This window comes from Procambarus clarkii, chromosome 63 (assembly GCF_040958095.1).
Source record: "Procambarus clarkii isolate CNS0578487 chromosome 63, FALCON_Pclarkii_2.0, whole genome shotgun sequence".
Lineage (NCBI taxonomy): Eukaryota > Metazoa > Arthropoda > Malacostraca > Decapoda > Cambaridae > Procambarus > Procambarus clarkii.
Window position 1 is genome coordinate 15,943,524 of NC_091212.1, and position 13,260 is coordinate 15,956,783.

The 13,260-nt window shown below is 42.7% G+C and overlaps 1 protein-coding gene across 5 annotated transcripts in view; it reads left to right on the forward strand.

The window, feature by feature from the left end:
- The window catches only part of LanA (laminin subunit alpha), a 550,694-nt gene that overhangs the window by 136,575 nt on the left and 400,859 nt on the right, over positions 1–13,260 (forward strand). For all 5 annotated transcript variants that reach the window (XM_069308774.1, XM_069308775.1, XM_069308777.1 and 2 more), the window contains exon 15: positions 5,974–6,151. In XM_069308774.1, the coding sequence (XP_069164875.1) occupies positions 5,974–6,151 (178 nt within the window). The remainder of the gene's footprint in view (positions 1–5,973; positions 6,152–13,260) is intronic.

The window sequence follows — 13,260 nt, forward strand, 5'->3', positions numbered from 1 at the left end:
CTAAAATTACAATATGTACAGTTTCACACACTGTATTACACAGTCAATACTTCGGAAGTGAGTAATAATCAACGAAGTAGTCCATGGTACACAGCGCGACTTCGCTCTCAGTACACCAGGTACAGATAAATTTTCGCTTCCTGTTTCTTCATTCTGTGTGCTTGCAAATACCGCACTCACATACACCCTTGGCTTTAGTACTTGTAAGGTGTATGTAGCCAAGCTTGTAAAGCATAAGGTAGTATTGAAAAGATTATAGGAAAAGATCAATTTGTAAGGTAGTCTTGAAAAGATCGCTTTGTATGGTCCCACACAGGAAGAGATTCAACTTGCCTCAAAGAATGTAATTACGTAAGTGTAATTACCTAAGTGAAGTTACAGTTATGTCCATCAGTCAGAAAGAGATTCAGCTAGCCTAAAAGAGTGTCCATTAGTTGGGAAGAGATTCAGGTGTTCTTGAAAATATCTATGGAAAACACCGCCATGGAAGCCGCTGACACTGTTCATCTGTGCTACTTGTATCTGATGCATCATCACTGAACGCAGAAAACAATTCATCTATGTATCATCTAAATAAATTGGAGATAGCATAGGATTGCAAGGGGTGATGCTCAGAGCTACAACTGGATACGCTCGCTGTATCGTCCTCATAGGTGCTATATCACTTGCATCTGACCTTTGTGTTACGTCCTTATTGCCCCTAGCTTCACCAATATTATGACCCTTATGTTCTTCAAACAATAAGGTTTGGATTTCACCGAGAGAGTGTTATCTTTCAACTCCGCGTCGGACAGGTGTTTGGGAGCCAGAGGTGCGTGCACCACCCATGGTTGCTCATTCAGTACTAACCCTGGCTGCCTCTCACTAGATGTCCTAAGAATCCATTTCGTACACAACCAACCTCATACACATTTAGAATTGGTACCAAAAAATCAAAAGAGTTTTCTCAGTTGGCTCAGTTTCCCGCCGATCGAGAATACTCGGTTGGCGCAGTTAAGTGGTTAATGTAGATGAGAAAGAGGAGAGGGCCAAGTATGCTGCTCTATGGAACACCAATGTTTATGGGTAGTGTAGGAGAAATGGAATTATTCACAGAAACATACTGGAGGCTGTCAGTAAGGAAAGACCGAAGGTATTGCAGGGAATGACCTTTGACTCCATAATGATGTAATTTAAGAAGAAGATTTTGGTGGTTGACTGTGTAAAAGCCTTACATAGGTCCACAAATAACCCAACAGGGAACTCATTTTTATCAAGAGCTGTATGTATCAATGGATTCAACACCCACAGGCACAACAAAAAAAAAAAATCCAAAAAATTCTTGCGTCTTATAGAAGTGTTCATTTTTGTTCCCTGATCATGGAAAAAATAACAAAAAAATCGTAGGTGGCATATTTTAGCTGCAATAGGGTAGGGAAGTCTGGCAAAAATGGGGCATTGACAGAGCCTTTTGCCAGATGAGATCTACTCCACCCGAGCTGTCAGGCGGCAGTTGCCATAAATACATTATTAGCTAAATATTTCAATGTCTCTGATTTTTGCTTAGGTTTTTGCAGTAATATTATTCAATACAGTGAGATGTGGTATATTTATATAATAAAATGTGTGAACCATCGCTGTACTCAAAATTTTGGTGTGCATATTAGTGATTCAATTATTATGTTCATAAAACAATAAACAAATAGTTTTGCTGTTGTTACACTATATGCACAGGTTATATATAAGTATCTGCATGTTTAGTTCACCATAACAAACTACAAAGTTGGTCTTGTGAGTCAAAAAGCAACGAGGAGTGACCGCCACACACCAGCCAGCCACTCATTGCCACTCCTTCCCTCAACACCACCTCACTCACCCTCATTCTTCTCCTACAATACTGTTTTTGCATTTATTCACTATACACAGATGTTATATATATAAGTATTTACATGTTTTGTTCACCATAACTGTACATCTAAGCTTGTATGGTGAGTAAAGACAGAAGACGTAGCTACTCACACAGTCAGCTGGTGGCAGCCGTCCTCAAAGCCAAACGCACTACTGTAATATTTCTCCTCCAACAATATTGTTTGTGGTGTTATTATGCTATATACACACATTATATATAAGTATCTACCTGTTTTATTCACCATACCTGTACAAATAAGCTGGTATGGTGCCCAAAGACCATAGTGGCCACCAGTAAACAACATGATAAGCCGTGCAGACCGGTCCGTCTAATTACCACAAGCTACACAAGCTTCAGAAAGCTTCCTGGCAATACGTTAGTAATGAATAAATATGATATATTTACTCATTATAATGTTGCTGCTGAATGTACAACACGAAAAAACATAATTTTAATCTGAAAAAGTATCTTTTTATACAGAAATTAGGCAACAATAAAAAGCTGGTGACGCCAAATCAAGTCGACGATCCAAGCGTCGGTTAGGTTAGGTTAGGTTTGGTTTGGTTAAGTTAGGTTAGGTTAGGTTAGGATAGGTTAGGATAGATTAGGTTAGGTTAGGTCAGCCTAACCTAACATATCATATTTATTCATTACTAACGTATTGCCAGGAAGCTTGTGTAGCTTGTGGTAGCTTGTGGTAATTAGACGGACCCGTGCAGACGACGCATCTCCCTCACCAAAATGGCAGCTCCCAACCTTCTCCTATTGCTGTTATCTCACACTATACACACGTTATATATAAGTATCTACATTTGTGTTCACCATAGCGAACCACTAAGCTGGTATGGTGAGTGCAGTCAATAAATGGTGGACACACCTGAGGACCACATAAAGAATATTGTGCAAGGAGCCTATGCTATGCTTTCTAACTTCAGAATTGCTTTTAAATACATGGATGGCGATATACTAAAGAAATTGTTCATGACTTTTGTTAGGCCAAAGCTAGAATATGCAGCTGTTGTGTGGTGCCCATATCTTAAAAAGCACATCAACAAACTGGAAAAGGTGCAAAGACATGCTACTAAGTGGCTCCCAGAACTGAAGGGCAAGAGCTACGAGGAGAGGTTAGAAGCATTAAATATGCCAAAACTAGAAGACAGAAGAAAAAGAGGTGATATGATCACTACGTACAAAATAGTAACAGGAATTGATAAAATCGACAGGGAAGATTTCCTGAGACCTGGAACTTCAAGAACAAGAGGTCATAGATTTAAACTAGCTAAACACAGATGCCGAAGAAATATAAGAAAATTCATCTTTGCAAACAGAGTGGTAGACGGTTGGAACAAGTTAAGTGAGAAGGTGGTGGAGGCCAAGACCGTCAATAGTTTCAAAGCGTTATATGACAAAGAGTGCTGGGAAGACGGGACACCACGAGCGTAGCTCTCATCCTGTAACTACACTTAGGTAATTACACTTAGGTAATTACACACAGTCAGAAGACGATGCCACAACCCTCCCTCCCACAGCATTACTCCTCCCTCCATGGAGCACAGCGCTAAATATCACCACAATCCTGCTTTTATCAGAATCCTGGTCAGTTTTATCACAGTCAGGGGTCTTCTGTAATAATATCATCGCTACATAATAGCATGAACAAGTATATTATGGCATTTTTAGGCGATGCTGTGGTCGTGAGCTCGTGCTGCGTGCGCCAGCCTTGGTGGCTTGCTCAATACAGACGCTGTAACACCCAGGAATGTTGGCCTGGATTTTTTTTTTCTAGGTGGCATCTGGCAACTATCGGTCGTGGCTGTACTATAGCTGCCCCTATCCCAGGCGGGGCGTTTAAATTATAGCGCTAGACACGAAATCATATATAAATGATGTGCGCGGTTTCGGTTTTGTCACTGATATCATTTATATATGATATGCACGGTTTGAGGGTTAGCCCTTAAATTGTGCATTGCATCATATGATGCTTTGACCGACTTGCAGTAAATTGTGCATTGCATCATATGATGCTTTGACCGACTTGCAGTAAATTGTGCATTGCATCATATGATGCTTTGGAGTACTACGCAAGATTTAAACGGCCCGCGGATACACGGGGTTCTCCACACCTTCATCAGGGCTTTTGTAAACAGAAGCCATTTTTAAACAAAATAGTGGGCCAAATTCCCTGGTGTTTGGGGCCTCACTATTGAGTGAGCTACCAAGCCTGACGCATGCAGCATGAGCTCACAGCACTGCTGTTCAGCGTGTGACCTCAGCATCGCCTAGAAATGCCATAATATACTTGTTCATGCTATTATGTAGCGATGATATTATTACAGAAGACCCCTGACTGTGATAAAACTGACCAGGGTTCTGATGGTCTGAGGTCCGAGTCAGCGCCTGTTTTTTGCCAGACTTCCCCGCCCTATAGCGAGCAATATATGCCACTTACGATTTTTTTTATTATTCTTCCCATGATCAGTGAACACAAATTATCAGGTTAGGGAGAAAAAATATTTTTTTTTTTTTTTTTTTTTGTATGCACCTGTGGGTGTCAAATGGTATATAGCCATGTGCCATTTAAGGGTTAAATTATAGTACTAGACACGAAAGCATATATAAATGATGTGCGCGGTTTTGGTTTTGTCACTGATATCATATACATATGATATGCGCGGTTTAAGGGTTAATCATACTAGTAACTGCATTTTTAGTGCTTTTATTGGGTCTGAAACCATATTGGCAAGAGCTAAGTATATTGAGTTTGGCTAGATATGAGTAAAACTGCTTGTAGATTAGCTTTTCAAATATTTTTGACAAGGTTGGCAGAATTGAGATAGGTCTGTAATTGTTGACATCAGTGAGATCACCACATTTGTGGACTTAGGTTACTCTCACTTTTTTTAGAATATCCGGAAAGGTTTGGAGTTCAAGTGATTTGTTGAAGAGCAATGCAATGGCAGGAGCTAGTAGTCTGGATTTTTTTTTTGTAAATTAGAAATTGTATCTCATCATGGGCGCTTGACTTAGTTTTAAGGGAAAGGATTACTCTCATTAACATCAGAGGAAGTAGCGAGAGCTAGGTACAGAGACTCTGGATAGTTACCTGTAAGGTAGTCTTTAATATTAGTGAGTGAGGATGGAATATCATGAGCAAGGGATTTACCAATGGATGAAAAGAACCTATCGAATGCAATAGCAGTGTCTGAGGCCGAAAGCACACCATCGTCTTTGGACAAGAGAATTGTTTTTTTATTCAAAATATTTTTTTAACCTAATATTTGGGAAATATTGCTCCATGTTTTCCTAATGTTGGCCTTAATTTGGGTAAATTTATTTTGTAGTATTTTATTTTGGCTCTTCTAATTATTTTAGACTGCATGGATGAGTAAATCTTTGAAAATTCTTTGGAGACGACTACTAACCTATACTTATTTTCAAGGTCATGTTTTTTATTAATAGATTTAAGTATACCCTTTGTAGGCCATGGAATGTTTAACCTTTTATTTGTAACTTGTTTTGTTAGCATTGGACAGTGGGAGTTATAAAGGTTCAGAGTTTTCTGAAGAAATGTTTACACTGCTAGGTTGATGTTCTTTATGTCACCTAATTCAGCCTCCCAGTTGACATTAGTAGCAGCAGCAATAAAGTTGCTTATAGAAGTTTCATTGTGCAGCCTATCTTAAGGTTATCTTGAGATGATTTCGGGGCTCTAGTGTCCCCATGGCCCGGTCCATGGGGACACTAAAGGTATAATTTAAATTAATGTCCATGGGGACATTAAATTATGCCTATTTAATCGAACCATATTTATGTGCACCCACATTGCCCCCTCTCCTTTGTACTAACTGTTCCCCATTATACATATCTCATGTATTATTTTCATTTCCTGTATTAACTGTACTCACTGTATACATTTAACCACCCTTTTTGTTTAGGAAGTAATGTTGGCCTTGGGAATACTTTACTCAAGTGCCCTGATGTGATAAAGCTACAGTTCTAAAGCAGATAGTTACAATATAATTCATTTCATGTAATTTTGAAAGAGTTTATATTGTAGCATTTGCATATTTCTTCTAATGCTTTAGGTTGAGTTTGAATCCAATTTGGAAGGAAAAGTGGCTACAGAAGTACCTGATGGTATTGCCAATGGTACTGGTCTTGTTTACCTTAACCACAGTGACCCGATGGTTGACATTGTTGGCAAGTTGAGGTCTGCTGGAAAATATGTGTTTGTTGTTCACTACTATCAACCTCAGTACACAGGTGGGAATGACTTGCACTTTATTTATACATATACAGTTTCAAATAACAAATAAAATGGCAGAATTTATTATAATTTATTCTAAACAAATTGAAATTTGCCAATATACATAGTCCTAACTTGTATAAAAAGTTAATGTTTTCTATTTATGTAGCAAAAAGTAAACATAATCTTGGTATTAATAATAAGTTATTAATATATTCTAAATATTTTGTTTATTCTGGTATTCAAATTACCCTGTGCATTCTGGTATTCAATATACCTTGTGCATTCTGGAATTCAAAATACCCTGTGCATTCTGGTATTAAATACCTTGTGCATTCTGGTATTCAAAATACCTTGTGCATTCTGGAATTCAAAATACCCTGTGAATTCTGGTATTCAAAATACCTTGTTCATTCTGGTATTCAAAATGCCTTGGGCATTCTGGTATTCAAAAATCCTTGTGCATTCTGATATTCAAAAAACCTTGTGCATTCTGGTATTCAAAAACTAACGTTGAATGTAATGAAACGCCATTTTCTGGGCGAGTCCCGGAGGCTTCTCGGAGCTTACTAGGCTGATATGCTAATGTCAGACTTTGGCATCAGTCATGTGTATGGAGTTCTTATGGGCCTACTGGGGACCACGAGCCAGAATCTGGCCCCCTTTAGAGTGGCAAGGGGAGCAATGGCCTATAGAAACCCCCCCCCGTGTGATTGGAAGTTGAATGTCTGCCATCGACTGGGTTAGGCACACAGACAGGTAGGCATCCCAAAACAAACCCCTATTCTGGTGAAAATTGCAACCAAAAGCCGAACGAGTGGATAGAACTCCCCAAACAAAAACGAGCAAACTAGTATGATGTCACCCGTCGTCACGCCGCTGTCTGCGCAGCTCTCCCCTCCTTGGGAGGGGGAAGGGGTAGCCCCAGACCCACCGCATCGGTGACCCACACCCTAGTTCTGAGGCTGGATGTCAAAACATGCGAAAAATACGCCGATCGGAGGGAGGGAGGGATGCTGGGGAGCCTCCGGGACTCACCCAGAAAATAACATTTCATTACATTCAACGCTGGTTTTCTGGGGGAAGCCCCTATGGCTTCCCAGAGCTAACTACCCACAGAGGAAAAGAATAGGGACTTACCCGGGAGACGATTGCTGCTCACTCCTCAACCCAAAGTCGAGACATCTGGCTGCATCCGCTGACCCAAAGCGACACAGGCTCGACTGGGCCCAGGAACATTTACAAGGTAACGAGCAGCCAGGAACCTGTTCGACCGCCAAAATCTCCCGTGGCCGAATGTCAGCCCAGGACATATTGCCAAAGACGGTGGCAAGAGCCGTGAACTTGCGGACGTCATGGGCACGGGGATAGACTGCAGGCTGGCTAGCCTTAATAACCCTGCGGATGACCTGGGAGACCTGCACCCTCGAACAGGGAAGAAGGGAAACCGGATCAACCCAAAGCGCGTCCATGGACACAGAAGCCGTGGCGCACAAATAACAGTGGAAAGCTGCAACTGGACATAAAACATGATACACTCCCGGCCTAACCAGCCAAGCATCAACAACTCAGGGACCCCTCCGGAAAGCAGAAGTCTCATTCTTTGCCAGAAAAGAAGGAGAAGGTTGCAAACGGACAAACCCATCTCCCCCGACCAAAGGAGCAGAAACCTCTACGCTGGAGGAGAACATGAAGCTCACCAACCCGACCCCCAGAGGCCAATGCCAACAGGAAAAGAGCCTTCGAAAAAGAATCCGGAATCGAAGGGGCCACAACAAAATGAGGGGAAGAAAGAAAAGAGAGCACTCTGTCCAAAGACCAGGACGGCTCAAGCGGCACATGAGCAGGCCGGAGGTGAAACAATGCCTCAGACAGCTTGTGAAAGGGCGCAAAAGTGACATCAATACCGAAAGCAAACTGAAGCAGCTCCGCCAGCGCTGCACGATATAAGGCGACAGTGTTAGGCATAAGGAGACGGTCCTGGAACAACCAAGAGAGAAAGGACAACACCACCCTAACAGAAAGCGAAGTACAACGACGAACAACAGAAGGGGAAGGACTAGGAGGTGCGCAACCAACCGAGCGCATTGCAGCAAACGAAACCTAGAATGCAATGCCTACGCAGCCTATACCCGAAGATGATCATCCACAGATTGAGTAAATTGAGTCACCAGCAAGCAGCAATACTCACAGAACTCAGGGTCGAAAATGTCATCGACCCAACAGGCTGCGTGATGGAGGCAAAAACAGTGAGGGTCGCCCTAAGACAAGGGGACCAAACAACCCTCAAACTTGCATGAAGCGAGGAGGGACTGCGGCGTCACATCCATCGGACCCATGCGTCCCCCTAGGGGATCCCCAGGATCCTGAGCATTTACTTGAAGAGAACTCGAGCTTAGGTAAACCCAGGCAGGGTACTGCTAACTGTTGCCCAAAACTACCAAACAAACTGTCTAAAACTGAACCCCAGGGACGTGTACACTCACGGGGACCAAGCAGGAGGCACCACCAAGTATCAGGGTGAGGCCAAACACCAGTGGCAAATAGAGCAGAACCCCCACTAAGGCAAAAAGAAAAAGAAAATCCCACAAGAGGACAACGTACCCCAAGGAACAGAGCCAGCCGCTGTGATAGGTGACAACAAGCTGCACAACACCCTGCGCCCATTACCAGTGCAAAAACTACCTCTTATCCTAAGGTAAACTAGGGAGACAAAACTCCCAAGTACCCAAAGGGCAGCCAAAAAACCAAGCAGTTAAATGAACCCACAGAGGCAGACCCCTAGGAACTTGTGGAAGGTAACCCCAAGCTCCAAGGGCAGTACTTACAAGGCACCTAGGGAAGGGAACCCTAGGCACATGCAGCCCGAGTACTGAAGAATAACTCCTGGCTCTCGCACCCCTGGAGTACAACTGCCACACACAAGGCACAGCGCTGCAAAAAGATTGGAGCCAGAGCACACAACCGAGCCGATAGCATCAACCTCAAGAACTGGGGTGTGGATCGCCGGCACAGTGGGTCTGGGGCTACCCCTTCTCCCTCCCAGGGAGGGGGGAGCTGAGCAGACAGCGGCGTGACAATGGGTGACGTCATACTAGTTTGCTCATTTTTGTTTGGGGAGTTCTATCCACTCATTCGACTTTTGGTTGCAATTTTCACCATAATAGGGGTTTATTTTTGAATGCCTACCTTTCTGGGTGCCTAACCCAGTCAATGGCAGACATAGAATGCTTCCAATCACACGGGGGTTTCTATAGGCCATTGCTCCCCTTGCCTCTCTAGAGGGGGCCAGGTTCTGGCTTGTGGTCCCCAGTAGGCCCATAAGAACTCCATACACATGACTGATGCCAAAGTCTGACATTAGCATATCAGCCTAGTAAGCTCCGAGGAGTCATAGGGGCTCCCCTCAGAAAACGTTGTGCATTCTGGTATTCAAAAAACCTTGTGAATTCTGGTATTCAAAAAACCTTGTGCATTCTGGTATTCAAAAAACCTTGTGCATTCTGGTATTCTGGTGCATCCATTCATATCCCCTTTGTGAAGGGAGCAAGTTTTGGCCTGTGGTATCTGGTAAGATTTTATAGATTCACAAAGACCGAGTTAAGATTTGAATTGTGTGAAACTAACTAGGAGATAAGCAACAGGAACCCACTGAAGGACCCACCAGAAAGATGCATTTCATTACAGTCACTGCTGGTTTTATGTATCTTGCTTCATTCCCCCACATTTATTTTGTTTTCTGTTCCTCCTACAAATAAAACAAATGTAAATTTAAAGCGTAATTCAGTCCAAATTTCAGGCACTAACTTCATTGTCAAAATTTTATTTGTAATTCTGTGTATCTATGGAAGAATACCTCTCTATATGATTTTTGTTTGTAAATATATTTGTTAACATTTTAACTTACTTACTAAAAAAAGCTTAAAAAACCTAATACTTTTAAGAACTGCTTGTAGTGGTGACTCAGATATGACAAATTGTGCACTCCTAGTGTTAAGCAAGAGTAATATAAATAAATGTTTGCAACGTAACAGCAAATATGAATTGGTAATTTGCAGTGATTGAACCCCATGCAGAGATACCATATGTTAAATGGGAATAGAATAGTGAGTAGTATAGTGAAAGGAGAGCAGATTGGGGAACATACTATCTGATTTTAGAGAGTATACTGACAGTTTCTAAGGGGAGCCCCTACGGCTCCCCTCCCTGTTCCCAGCTCCTGACCGTCTGAGGGTTTCGGAGTTGGGGCGGGGTTTAGTTGGTGCCGAGACTCAGGCGGCTTCGGGGGCTGCCCCGTTCGGGTTGGGGACAGAGGTTTTCGAGCCTGATCCTCCTGCCGAGGCTTCTGTGTCTTACCAGCAGCCATTTGTTTGCTGCCTTTCCTCTGGACCTTCCTTTTCTTTAAAGGCAGAGGGCGTAGTGGACGGCTTTGCCCCGGGGCCTTCTGTTGCCGGTTCCTAGGGCTGTGGGGCATGCCTGCTAGCAGTTCTGGGGCTGTTTGCCCCTGCCTGGGTTTTCTGCTTCTGGGCAGGTTTTTTTGTCCCTCTCGTCTGCTTACTTCCCACATTTGCTGGCATGTTTTCAGATCTGTTGTGTCAGTCACGGCTCTTTGTTCTGGTGGTTATTTTCTTTTCTGCAGGTTTCCCCGCTTGGCGACCAGGGTGGCGCTGCAATTTGTTTACCTATGTCTGGGTGTGCAAGCTTGCGTTTTGGGTGAGTTTTTCACCTCCTTCAGGGGTTTTATCCTCCTGTTACCGTTTCTTTGCTTTTCTGGGGTGTTCTGCCCGTCTTCTGTTTCTTTGGGAACGCTTAGGTGTTGGTTTTTACACTGGTTTTTGTGTTTTCTGTCTGTTTGGGTCTGGGCCCTAGGGTTTGAGCTCAGTGTCCCTGTCTGTTTATGCTTGCTCCGACACCTTGTTCTTCGGTTTTCGGACCATTTTGGCCATTTCCCTGGGGGGTTCTGTTTGGGTGCTGTGCTTTGCCCTTTCTGTGGTGTATTTCCACTGGCAAATGTGGTAGTTTGGGCTCCCCTGGGTTCGATTCCAGGTTCCTTGGGGGTTCTTTGGTTTCGTTCCAGAGGTTTCTTCCTCTTGGGCCCTCTTTTGTGGGTTCAGGGGGCTTTGTTAGCTCGTGTGTGACCTGTTTCTTCCTTCTGGGGTTTCGGGGTCTTACAGGCTTGCAGGCAAATCTTTTGGGTCTTGGCATGTGTTGTGGTCATGCCAGGGCCTTGGGGTTTTGTTGTCGAGGTGGACCTTTTGGTGCAATTTTTATGCTCTCTTGGTATCTTCTATGTCTGGCCGGCGTTGTGCTCTCTGTCTACCAGTTGGCAGCTTGACTTTTTCTTTCTTTCTTTATTTTTATTTTCATTTGTATGTATATATGTTTTATACATTTTGTATATGTATATGTATGTGTATATATGTATAAATGTGTATGTATGTTTGTGTGTACAGTACAACCTTGATTCAACATACCCCGATTCAACGAATCTTTGGCTAGTTTGCACACTTTTCAGGCTGATTTACTCACCCAGTTAGACGAACAATGGTTCGCCAAAGTGGGGGATGTTTGGATTTGCTTACGATGTTGAGACAGAGTTCACAGACTGGTGGAAAACTTTCCCATTTAATCACAGGTTACAATTAATAATTCCTTCATATGACAAGTTGGATCACACAAGTGGACCACACATATGGACCACAAAAGGGGACCACACATGTGGGCCACACAAGGGGACCATACATGTGGGCCACGCAAGTGAACCACAAGTGGTCCACAAGCTTACGATGTTGGGACAGAGTTCACAGAGTGGTGGGAAAACTGTCTCATTCTATCACAGATTACAATTAATAATTCCTTCATAAGACAAGTTGGATCACACAAGTGGACCACACATCAAGTGAACCATATGAACCAAACACCAGCCAGAGTGGTCCATTCAAGTGAACGATTGAGTTTCCATGATTTTTGTTCACTGATTTGTGGCACACGTGTCTTTTTAAATTAATTTAAAGGCTGAAGCTTGAATACCTAGCTAATGTGTTGAAATCTAATTATATACATTTTCTGTGATGAAACAAGATGAGTGAGAGTGGACAGATAAGGAAATACTGTACAGTAAACCTCACTTTACAGTGAGGTTTCACTCACTTTCATCTGTGTTGTCAGAGTTCAGTGACCCATGACTTTGAATGTTTCAGATTAATAAGTCATTTCTAAAACTGGTGTTTTAATAACTCTTTATTATCCTAATTAAACTAAACTAAATAAAAACAAAAATATACTGTAATATGATAGATATCTGCTATTTGAGAAATTATTCATGTTATTGGCGGCACAATTGCAGCGCGAGTGGACGGGTCTAATCCGTGTGCACACAATACCATGTGTGTTTTGTTCGATTTCATCGCCACAGTTCTGTGACCTACGACTTCAAAATAGTCTGCATTCATAAAGTAGACACCCAATGCCTTTAGCCTTGTCTGCGATTGCGATCCAGGGATCCCATCACAATGGTTGTATTCTTCAAGTAACTTGTGTTGTCCTGTCTTGAGTACTGCTTAGTATTCACTTTCCCCTTCAGAGCAGGAGAGATTGCTGAAATAGAGGGAATACAGAGAACATATATATACGGCACGCATAGACGCGATAAAGCACCTAAATTATTGGGATCGTCTCAAAGCTCTCCAAATGTTCTCACTAGAAAAGAGACGAGAGGGATACCAAATAATATACACACGGAAAATACTGGAGGGCCAGGTCCCAAATCTACAGAGTAAAATAACAACATACTGGAGTGGAATGATATGGAAGAAAATGCAGAATAGAACCAGTGAAGAGCAGAGGTGTCATAGGCACAATCAGAGAACACTGTATAAACATTAGAGGTCCGTGGTTGTTCGATGTCCTCCCAGTAACTATAAAAAATATTGCCAGTGGACAATATGGACATCTTCAAGAGAAAAGTAGACTGTTTTCTAATAAACATGCCGGACCAGCCAGACTGTGGTGGGTATGAGGGTCTGCAGGCCGCTCGAAGCAACAGCCTGGTTGACCAAACTTTCACAAGCTTGAGGCTTGGGGAGTAGAAGAACTCTCAGAACCCCATCAAGCAGGTATCAAACAG